General features: G+C 36.1%; 1 protein-coding gene across 1 annotated transcript in view; it reads left to right on the forward strand.

Annotated features, from left to right (window-relative positions):
- The window catches only part of LOC149791554 (transient receptor potential cation channel subfamily M member-like 2), a 206550-nt gene that overhangs the window by 108902 nt on the left and 85091 nt on the right, over nucleotides 1–12557 (forward strand). The window contains exon 15 of the mRNA XM_089969446.1: nucleotides 6688–6788. Coding sequence (XP_089825572.1) covers nucleotides 6688–6788 — 101 coding nt within the window. The remainder of the gene's footprint in view (nucleotides 1–6687; nucleotides 6789–12557) is intronic.

A 12557-nucleotide genomic window follows, 5' to 3' on the forward strand; every position in this document is an offset into this window, starting at 1 on the left:
TGAGTTCTTTTAGGTACATACTGCCAATTTTATAATGGGCTTTATGTTCGATAATTACCATTATGGGAGGAATTGGTACTGTGGTAAGCTGATGTAATGTCTAATTATAAGGCTTAAACATTGGCTAACAGTTGTATAGTGGTGTTGTACATGTACCTTGAAATTGAGAGACAGACAGGGAATTATTCATGAGGCTATTTTTAGCCTGTTTACTTCCTGCCTTCATGGTGTTTATTGGAGGATCACATGGGGTGGCATGATCAGACCTTTTCTTATGGGTTGACATTGGCAGCTGAATTCAAAGAGCCAACCAAAGTAGATAATCTTATCTAACATTGTATGATCATGTATAGTACCACATGACCAGTCACGTTTCTGACTTTTTAAAGGTACGGACAATGGATTTAGAGTCTTGGCATCAAATTATTCTAATCGATTTGTGCTGACCTGCCACCACCCCAGTCATCACCCATTGATGCCTACATGGCGGGTTGCATCCTTATATTGTTCATGGGTACATCAGTACTTTCTCAAGGGGCTGCCATGGGCTAAGGTGTGGCATTTACCCCCAATCAGATACGCTATACTAATAATGTGAAGGTCATGCGTGTTTAAATTCTTTTACAGTTTTACACACACTCTACAGAAGCTGGAATCAAACCAGAATACACTCTAATGCTGGGATCAGCCTAGCATAGGTTCACTTGAAGATGGGATCAGCTTATTTTAAAGTTTTAAATAGGACAAAAATGCCGAGATCAGCCTAGCTCTACTCCACTATTCTGGGATTAACCTTGAATACACTTTAATGCGGGGATCAGCCTAGCATAGATTTATTTAAGATGGGATCAGCCCAGAATAAGTATGCTGGGATCAGCCTGTCTTGTGCCCAACACATAATTATTATTTACGCCGGAGAAGGATGGACAATTATAAGGTTAAATTACTCCGAGCCCCCAGTCAGCAAAGCCAATGGTCTAGGTGTTAAAATGTAAAATTAATAAGGTGAAAGGTAGAACAGTTTAGTAAATTATAGCACAGTATTATCCACAATTACAGGACAATTTTTCAATATAATTGCTTCTAATCAATCCACAACCTATCCAAATTACCATTTACTTCATCCTTTTAAATAACAGATGAGAGTGTTTCCTTACCTTGTCCATTTTATGTTACTCATCTGTAACTTCTACATTATATTCCGTTCGGTACTTCCGTTACCCTTGTTTCTGTTTCCCAGCTCTCCTTGTCAGTACTTCTGGTACCCTCGTTTCCGTTCTCTTGACCTCATCAGTACTTCCAGTACCATCGTTTCTGTTCTCTTGGCCCTCCTTGTCGGTACTTCCAATACCTACGTTTCCATCTCCATCCTTCCTTCCTTGCACAACAGCCTATCTCTATGTGTTCTCTATGTCTTCTCCTCTCAACCACTCCAGTGGCCTAGTGGTTAGAGCATATGCCTCGGATGCGGGACGTTGTGGGTTCGATCTGCGGCCTAGTCATACCAAAGACTTACAAAAATGGTCCTAACAGCTGCCGCACTTGGCGCTCAGCATTTAGAGGTTATTGTCACCTGATGCCACCGGGAAAGCATGCTGTGGATTAGAAGGGATGTACAAAAAACGGTGCCCCCTTGTTCGAACACTTGAGAATTAACACTCACAGATCTTTCATAGGCATAATAGCAATTATATCATTAGGTCAACTCATACACTCACATCTAAATATTCCACACACGCAAGTTATGTAATAAACGTTTTAACAAAAGGAATAATAACATGACTTCTGATACATACATACATATTCCTGATTCTCTATATAGTAACTATCAACATAAACAATGTTCCTATGCACTTTCAACCTTACAAATTATACAAACACTCAATTATAAATGCCTAATTATATGTGCATATGGCCAACAAAGCCTAAACTGTACAATCCACAACTATATTCAAATACAAACAAGAACAAGATCTAGCACTACTCCACATTAAATTCAGTTCTGCACCACAATGCAACATCGTAACAGATTACACTATTCACTTTGATTTTATCTTTAAACCTACATACATTAATCTTGAATATTACTAATTCTTTATATACAACATTAAGACATGTTGATAATTCAGCTTTACATGGAAAATTAAATTTCTACTAAATTAAATGCACATAATAACATATAAATCTTATGACGTCTAGTTATGAAAGTGAGACAGATCCAAAGTGAAGATATTTTACCTCAGACCTGTCTGTTCCAGTCTCACCCAAGTTCCTAGAACTCCCTTTTAATAAGCGCGCAATTTCAGCACTTGGCGAACAGTCTAATATCTCCAACTTTTCTACATCTGCTCTTGCCACTGTCCATGCAATGCACTGATCTATTCACAAAGAATTAAACAGAATAATGTCTTGCTGCTTGAGAAACCCACCCAAAATATTATTTTAGTTCTGATTGGATACCGGTGGTCCCTTTGAAAACAGTTTTGGGTAGTATGAATTAGGTGTCAAAATGTCAGGTTTCTGGCCTCTAAGCCTAAGCCGACTGGTGACATCACTGCTAATTGCAACAAACAGAGTAAAGCAATGGCTAATTCAACAACATGTAGTTTCTTTGTTTCAGAATCCCTCTAAAGTCATAATATTATATAACTCGGATTGACATTACCCAAAGTAGTTTGAATTATGAATTCAATCAGAAGACATTTGTAACATGAAGCAGGAATGGTTAATAAATTTTCTCACACAATGTGACCCAGCCTAGCACATAGTCTTCTTAAGCTGGGTTTAGCCCAGAATATATTCGAGTGCTGGGATCAGTACAGACTTTACTTGAGCTGGGATTAGCCTAGCATAGTCTAAGGAACCTGGGATCAAATACAGAATACACTTTAGCATTTTTCCCCAATCGGATACTCGTATGCTATACTAATAACGGAAAGGTCATGCCTGTTTAATACGTTTCTTTTACAGTTTAAGTAGGAAAAAATAAGAATACTTTCTTCATGCTGAGATTAGCCGTGCTATATTCCACTGTTGTGGGATCAGCCCAGAATACACTCTTATGTGGGGATCAGCCTAGCATAGATTTCTTTAAGATGGGATCCGCCCAGGATACACTCGTATGCTGGGATCAGCCTCGCACATTGCCTACTTAAACTGGGATCAGCTGAGAATACACTTGAATGCTAGGATCAGCCTAGCACATATTTTACTTAAGCTGGGATCAGCCTAGCACAGTTTACGGAAGCTGGAATCAGCCCAGAATACACTTTAATGTTTGGATCAGCCTAGCACCAATTATATTTGGGCTGGGATCAGCCCAGAATAGACTAGAATACTGGGTTCAGGCTAGCTTAGATTGACTTGAAGATGGAATCAGCCCACCTTAATAAACTATTTTGCTGAAACCAGCCTAGTGCATAGCGTACCATAAGCTGGGCACAGCCCAGAATACACTTGAATGATGGGGTGAGCCTAAGCACAGATTTTACTAGAGCTGGGATCCATCTAACACTAATTGGAATCACAGTCTTACACATTCAGATTCAAGGAAAAAAATAAGAATACTTTCTTCATGCTCGGATTAGCCTAGCTACATTCCACTATTCTGGGATCAGCCTAGCATAGATTTAGTTAAGATGGGATTAGCCCAGGATACATTAGTATGCTGGGATCAGCTTAGCACATCGTTTACTTAGCCCAGAATACACTTAAATGCTGGGATCAACCTAGCACAGATTTTGCTTGAGCTGGGATCAACCTAGCACAGTCTACGGAAGCTGCGATTAACCCAGAATATTCTTTATTTCTATTATCAGTCTAGCACCAATTATTCTTGTGTTGGGATCAGCCCAGAATGGATTATAATGCTGGGTTCATTCTAGCTTAGATTCACTTGAAGATGAGATTATCAAACCATAATACACTATTATGTTGGGAATAGCCTAGCGCACAGCATACTTTAAGCAGGCACAGCCCAGAATACAATGGAATGCTGGGATCAGCCTAGCACAGATTTTATCTGAGCTGGGATCAGCCTAGCACCAATTGTACTTGAGATGGGATCAGTCCAGAATACATTGTAATGCTGGAATTAGCCTAACACCGATTGGGAATCATAGTCTTGTACATTTAGATTCTAGCCCATGAGTAGCCCCCACAGAGAGCCCCAAATATTTTTCAATATTTTAATCAAGCATTGATGTTATTTTACTTATGATTATAATGCTGTACAGTAGTAGTAACAATGAATAGTGGCTGGTGAGAGAGAGAGAGAGAGAGAGAGAGAGAGAGAGAGAGAATGATGCATATGCTCATGTATACTTTATTCTCTTACAATTGAAATATTAAACCTTTCCTTGTAGTATTCAGTATTTCAGCTGTGCATAAAGATGCAAAAATGTAAATATGTTTACTGCCATTCGTATTACTAACCAAAGAAAATGTGTTTATGCCTTGTCACTCATATTCTCTGTGTCGAAGGGACCCCAGCTAGGTGCATGACCTGTATGGTTTCTGTTTGCAAAGTAGTTGTTTTCTGGGAGTCTATTTAGCCAGCCAAAATGAGACTTGTTTGTCATCTTGGCTTGTTTTCTCTGAGACTCTTAGTTTTCTACCAAAAAGGTTAAGTGGCATTTTTTTCTGGAAATTCATGTCTTGACTGACTTGTAAAATAGCAAATCTCTGATAGATATGCAATAGCCCTTGGCCTCAATGTGCTTTTGTATGCATTGTTTTAGAATATAAAGAGTACTGGTCATAGAATCATTCTATTTGCAACAGGTTATGAATATTTATCCGGGAATAACTGCATGATACGATTTTTAGCATAAAATAAAAAGACAGTTTAAAAAAATGAAAACTGAAAGTTCAAAATGAAAAATAGTAGCTTGAGTTACTTAGCACAGAGTGACCCCGCTATGACACAGTAGTTGGGAGCCATATAACCCAACCGTGTTATAGACCAAACCATGTTATAAGAGGCCACGTCAGTTAGCCTAAGAAAATGATGCATGTACCAAAATAATCTGTGGGGGGTGGGTGAGGTAATGAATGCAGGCGCAAAAATATGTTTCGTTTGCACAGTTGCCATCTTAAAAATTCACTGATGCTTATTAAATGAGAAATACACCTATAGTGAAAGCAGGAAAGGCATATATAATATTTTCCTTTATTCAGACAACCACTCTTTCGTATATATACGTTTATACTGTTTATATATAAGGTATCATGTATAGTATGAATAGAGTGTAAACACTGTGTACTCACCAGTGAATCTCGTCACATTCAATGAATCCACAATACAAGTAATCCTATCAAAAATACACACACACACACACACACACACACACACACACACACACACTTAAAATAGTCAATACTTTTGTCACAGGTCATATAGGTCTAAATTCAGTGGAAGAAAATAGCACAATGATGTAACGAATGATGAAGCACATTTACTTTTTAGTACGTCCCAAGTCGGAACAAGCTTGCATTTTAAGCTGCCTTTGGTAGTGTTCTTAGGCATAACTTTTATCCTGTAAAAAGGAAACTTTCACAGTACAGTAATCGTGTTCCACTCACGCTGGAAAATGAAGCAATCCATCAGATTCCATTGCTTTTGTTTAAGTTTGGTACTGACTTCCACTGAAGAAAGATTCTTTGTTTTTATTGAAGATTATAGTTGGCTTTGTTTGATGTAGTGTGAGTGTATTATTGAAAGCACCACTAAAGGACAGCTGTGGAAAAACCAAACAAATGTCCATTTCTTATTGTGGCACCAACACCAAATAATTGTATTCCATGAATGAGACTAACTTTTTGCTCATTTGCATAGTACGTTTTCATAATGATCTGTGCTTCAAAGGCAATCTGTTTTCTTTGAAATTTCTGCAAACTATTTTATCTCGGTACATTTTTAAAAATGAATTAGCCTTCATTTGGTCAATTGTAGGTATTCATCCTTCTTGCTAAAATAGACCAACAAGTAAGATCTTTTGTGGTTGCGTGATACTGCCTTCTATGCATGCTTGAGAAATTTGGTGTATTTTGCCGCCAAATAGTAAAAGAAATCGCAATTTGCGACATTGGCAAAGTCCTAAGCGATCCCTGAATAAACTTTTTACACATCATTTTTCATACTTTAAAGAAGAAATAACTATTTTTTGGTGTTGGAGAATAGTACATATTAAATTACAGGAGCCACGCCATGATCATCTTATATTATTGATATGCGATCTCTTCCCCAAAATGATAAACAACTTTTTATGTTTTTTTCATACTTTGCGAAAGATTTGTTTTCTTATTCGAGAAATATACATGTATATGACATTCCGGGAACCACACCACGACCGTGTTAATTCTGAATTTGTGTCATAACAGAGCGTGCTATAGCGGGTCACATTGTATGAATTAATGTTTTAAGGCAGATTAACAATTTTATCACCATAATTCTCTAGCAAATACTCCTCAAATGTATATGCACTGGTCTCTCTTTTGGGCGGCCACCCCTTTTAAAAGATAACTTATTGGACATCAAGAAAGTTTTAAAAACTATTTTATTGCCATCATGTGAGACCAAGCCTTTTTATAAGTCGGCGTTTTGACTGCAGAATGGGTAGCTGCAGAAGAGTCAGACACCTCGATTTGTAATAGATATTAATTGTTTTATACTGATGATCTTTACAGGGTGGTTTGGCAGCAGCACTAGTGGCAAATGGACTTTTAAATGCCATGTCACAAAGAACTGACGACAAGGAGTTGATTGCACATATCATAGAAAATGCCAGGTAAGCTGCAACACATTTATTTATCTTGTTAGCTCACTTAGCCAAGGTCATATATGCCTAATATATGGCACCTCTACATTGTGCATTAATTACTTGACAAGTTTGTTCCTGACATCTACGTACTTGTCATCTTCTACTTAGCCAATTAATCACAGTTTGCATTGGATTACCCAATTACCAACCAAATACAAGTTTTAGATGGTTTTACTAGCAAATATTTAACTTCATAGCCAGCGTGAGGAACTGCTGAGAGCCTGCCTGTCTGATGCCAGCCAATTTCATGGGTAACAAATGAGTAGCCAGTCCATCTGACCAGTTGGATTTTTAGACATTATCAAACACAGCCAAGGACAAAAATATTCAAAAGGAACACACCACTATCCAATGAAAATGATTCATGGGTTACATAATTTCTATGGACTATAGAAACTGGATGCATACTAACATCATAACAATACAGTTATAGTTTATGCAGCTCAGAATTGTGAATGATTTCTAAGACTTATATAGCTCAGTGAGTATTCACATTAGCCTCTCGGAATGTAACTGCTGTTACATAATTTGTTTCATGCTTCATCTCTTTTACAAAATCCATTCCCTAGTCATTCTAGCAGAGTCTGTCATATTGTTCAGTACATTGTTGGCTGATCCCTGAATTATCTGCAACTTTGTTGTGATTGGCTTCTGCTTTCATTACTAAAAACTAGCTCATGAGAAATCAGTGCCTCATTAGTGTGTACAGAACTCTGTAAGAGCCTTAACATGGTACCCGAAGTGAACCAAGCAAGTGATATGAAGGAGGTATGACTAGGTGAGTTTATTGCACATATTAGCTCAGGAGTTTCATGTTGTTGTCACTAGCATGATATTCAAGTATATTAATTAACAATTTCCCAACAAGCCATTGCCCATGCATATCTGCGGTTAATTTAGCTTGTATTTTCAACAAGCCTTGAAGATGATTCATGTACAATGGAACAATAAATTGGACCGTCCCAGGGTAAGGGGATGCAACTCACTCCACCTCTTACATATTCTCTCAGTAATTTATGACTCGTTGATGTATTTTGAAAAGTAACCAGTTTTGGTGATAAAATGTGTTTCTTAAATAATACCTGATTCATGGTATGGGCCCATTCTCCCATCATTCCTGCTGTTAGATTAAAACCTATTAGAGTGTGAAGAGTTTACTGCACATGCATTCAAGGAAACTGATACATTAGAATTGATTTGGCAAGTCTAACCAAGGTGATATAATTCTTGAATAACTGCATAGCTGCCAAGTGTCCCATTTTTCTTGTATTTGTCTGATATTTTGGACCCGAATATGAGTGTATGTTTTTATGTTTTTCATGTTAAAAATCTGTTTTTGTAACAATTTAAAGATTAAATTAAAAATTTCCATGCAATTTTTTGTTTAGAATTGGCACTCGGTTCCATTCTTAGATTGGTTTATTAAAAATTGAGACTTTAACAACCATGACATTTGATTGCACAAAGCATGACTGCCAAATATCACTGTATCTCATCTTCGTCATGTCAAAACAGAAAAGATTCATAATTTTCTCCATCAAAGAAAAGAAAACAGAACTGGAAGGACAATTATGCCATCATTTAAAAACATGTGAAACCTTTAAGTAAAGGAGAAAACTTTGTGTTTTGCAAGTTGTGTGATGGTGATTTCATTATTGGGCATGGAGGCATCCATGAAAAAATGAGCTTGAAAAGGCTAATAAGGGTGTCCAATTATCTCTGGAACATGCACAAACTTTTTCCTCCAAAAATTCTGAAAACATTTTATTATTTAATCTGATCTGTGCTGTTTGCCAATATTCATTGGTCAGGTATACACATTTGAAAATACAATATTATATGTTATTTAACCACATTTTGTTTAAAAACTATGTTTGTTATGCATATAACTTGGACACCAAATCCAACCAAGCCTACATAAATCTACAGTGAAAGAACATCCCTTCTTCACAAACACCAAATCTGACATTCCACAATACACATCTTTCTCCAGAACCAGGATGTTAACCTAAGTCCCTTACACAGAGACAAAATTCATTAAAGCAGAAAAGGAACCTCTCAACTGCTGAGAAATATTAACATGTATGCCCCCATTTTCAGGCACCATAATGAAGAGTACTGTCTCTACTGTGGAGAAACTGGGCACATGACATAGGTATGCCATCATGTCAAACAGATTGAGTGCTTCAGGTACCATAAATATGGGCACAAAGAAAGACTTTGTCCATCAATGTATTATACATCCTAGGAAGCTGGCAAAGAGGAGAATGCCAATGCTTCATTTGCAACAAATCTAAATGTACCTAGTGAGACTCTTGACTCAAACCATTCAATGGACACTATTGTAGATGAAAAAGTTAATGGATTTTCATAGTGTGCATGTGACTTTGAAGATGCTAACATATGAACATTTAAATATAGAAAAACGATGTAAGAATGATAAAAGTAGTATGGAGACAGTCTCAGTGAGTACCCCATTGCATGATGACATACATATAATTGATATGAAGCTAAATACAAAAGATTTAAACATAGGTCACTTAAACGTACAAAGTATAATGGGAAGAAATATACCAGATTAAGTTAATGTTGTCTTCCAAGGAAAATAATATACATGTTTCAGGCCTCACTGAAACCAAATTAAATGCTAACCACAATGATGATGTATTTCACTGTCAAGGCTACAATAAACAATTACGTAGGGACAGAGAGACAGCAGTGGAGGGGTCTTGTTGTATATATTAGCTAAGATGTAAATACAGAAAGGCGACTAGACTTGGAGTCACATGAAATTGAGAGTATCTGAGTGGAAATGTTTCAAAATAATTCAAACTCTTTCCTAGTTGGCTTCATTTACAGGCCACCTTCCTTTCTAGCTCAGTAGAAAGAAACATATATACTAAGAGATATTAATAAGGACCTTCTCACTATTTAAATAAGGAAAATCTGGATGAATTTATTGAATCATTAGGCCTAGACCAACTGGTAAATGAGCCTACAAGGGTAACAGAAAAAGCAAATACTCTTATTGATAATATTTATACCAACCTACCAGACAATGTGGCTTGTGTTAATGTACCGAATGTTGGTCTTAGTGACCATTAATCCTACTTTTTTTTACAAGAAAGGTTAAATGCAAGAAAAATAAGAAATAATACACACAAAACGATTGCATACAGATCGTTCAAATATTTTAATGAAGAACAATTTCTCATTGACCTATATAAAGTTCCATCGAATATCATCCAAAATTAAGATGACTGATTTATTCATGGATTTAGTCTGTAAGCATGCACCACTGAAAGTACATCGAGTAAAGACTGAAATTCAACCTAATTGACTTACTACTGAAATCCTACATGCAATGAAAACACGAGACAAATTCAAGGCTATGGGAAACCATGCACAATATAAAGTATAGAAAAATTAAATCACAAGTATGAATAAAAAAAACCTTAAAAAAACAACCTACTATCAATCAATGCTTGAAAACAAAAAGAGAAACACAAACTCCATCTGAAAAGTGTCTAATGAACTCAGTGGAGGAACGCACAAAGACCAGAACAATAAAATTCGCTCACTTCTGGTAAATGACACCATAGCCACTGATGACACTGACATTGCAAGTGATTCCAATGATTTTTTCACAACATTACCACAAAGGTTAAAGAACCAGTGATAGAAAACAACTTTAATGAATTGAAAAAGTTCTGCACCAGCAAAATCTCTAAGGATGTATGTTTCTCTATCCTACCAGTATCAAAAAACTTTGTTAAAAAATGTCTCAGTGAACTTGATACCAAGAAAGCTACAGGACTTGATCAGATTGGTCAACGGCTCAGTAAATCGTCTGCCTCTGCTATTGTAGATAGCAAAACATTCATAATCAATTTAAGTATTGCAACCTCATCTGTCCCCTAAATATGGAAAACTGCAAAAGTAACTCCTATTCATAAATCTGGTTCTAAGGATGACGCTGATAACTACTGACCAATATCAATACTACCAAACTTGTCAAAATTGATTGAAAAACATGTCCATGACTCATTCATGTCATATTTAGCCAAACACTTGCTGTTACACTCTAATCAATCAGGCTTTAGACAGAAACATTCCTGTGTGACTGCCTTGATCTCCCTAACTGATAAATGGCTTCAAGCACTTGACCACGGTAGAATAATGGAATCTGTATTTGTTGATTTCAGGAAAGCTTTAGACATGGTGGATCATGAAATCCTTTTGAAGAAACTGAAAATCTACCAGTGTGATGAAAGAACAATAAGATGGTTTACTTCTTCCTTAAGTGAGAGAACACAACATGTTTACATAAATAATGTTCTGTCTGAACCTGGAACAATTAGATATGGAGTGCCACAAGGCTCAATTCTAGGTCCATTAATATTCATTTTATTTATTAATGACCTACCACTTTTACTAAGAGACTCAATATCATCTCCAGATCTCTATGCATATGACACAACATTGTCAGACATCCAAAACACAAAGTATGAACTTGAATTTTTTTTACAGAATGCCCTAAAGAAACTGGAAAACTGGTGCACATGCAATGGCATGGTGGTAAATACTGGTAAAATTAAAATATTACTTATCTCAACACGGCAAAAAAGAACAATTCTTGATAGTGATGAACTATGTATGACATAGAAGGATAAAAATTTGCAAATGGTTTGTCATGATAAACTACTTGGTGTTCTGGAAGATAATAACCTATCATGGACTGAACATATCAAACATATCAGTATAAAGGTCAATTCAAGTTTATGGCTTCTCAGTAGGATAAGACATTTTCTCCCTTAAAGGCACGGAAAACCATTTTACAACAGTTACATTCGACGCTATTTATACTACTGTGATACAGTATGGGGTAATTCAAATGATAAAAGCATAGCAAAGCTGGCATATCTTCAAAAAAGAGCATTAGGGCTAATATCAATCCAGAAAGAAAGCAAGGAAAATTTAGTTGGTAAGTTAAAAATATTGCCTATTAAAGACCAAATTTGTTTGAGAAAAGCCAAATTAAGGTACAGGATATCCAATAATAGTGCTCCTGAATATTTACAATCACTATTCCAGTATAGGCTACCTGGTAATACTCCCTACCTGTGATCCATGTCTAAAAGTTTCCAATACTCTGGAACACTGCTCTGGAATAATATTCTAGATGAGATTAGAAATGCCCACTCTATTTCCTTCTTCCAAACCCAACATATCCAGTGGCTTCAGAGATGCATCTAAAATAAATAAATTGCTTTGTATGAGGGCCTCAGTGTTGATTAGTTCTTAGCTAATTGTTTTTCCCTCTTTAAATAAGGTAATTATTATTATTATTATTATTGTTATTATTATTATTATTATTATTAGTATTATTATTATTACTATTAGTATTATTATTAGTATTAGTATTATTATTATTATTAAAATTACTACAACCAATGGTCTGATTCAACTATGTTACCTTGATTCAGATGAAACTTCTTCTTCTTAAACAAAATTGGTACTCCTCTTGATTGTAACTCACATTTGGTTCTACATATAACAGCTTTGGTACTCCCGGACACAAACAATGTACACATGCTTGTAGTCAAATATCAATATCTGGCATGTTTTAATGAGGTAATGTAGTTTCATGTGTTCCACAAAAAATGTTTTGAGAACTATTTGAGCACCACAATAAAAGATCCCCATGTAGACTGATGGATTCTGCACATAACATTG

The sequence above is a fragment of the Sinohyriopsis cumingii genome, chromosome 9, assembly GCF_028554795.1.
Source record: "Sinohyriopsis cumingii isolate HCF-2022 chromosome 9, ASM2855479v2, whole genome shotgun sequence".
In the NCBI taxonomy this organism is placed as follows: domain Eukaryota; kingdom Metazoa; phylum Mollusca; class Bivalvia; order Unionida; family Unionidae; genus Sinohyriopsis; species Sinohyriopsis cumingii.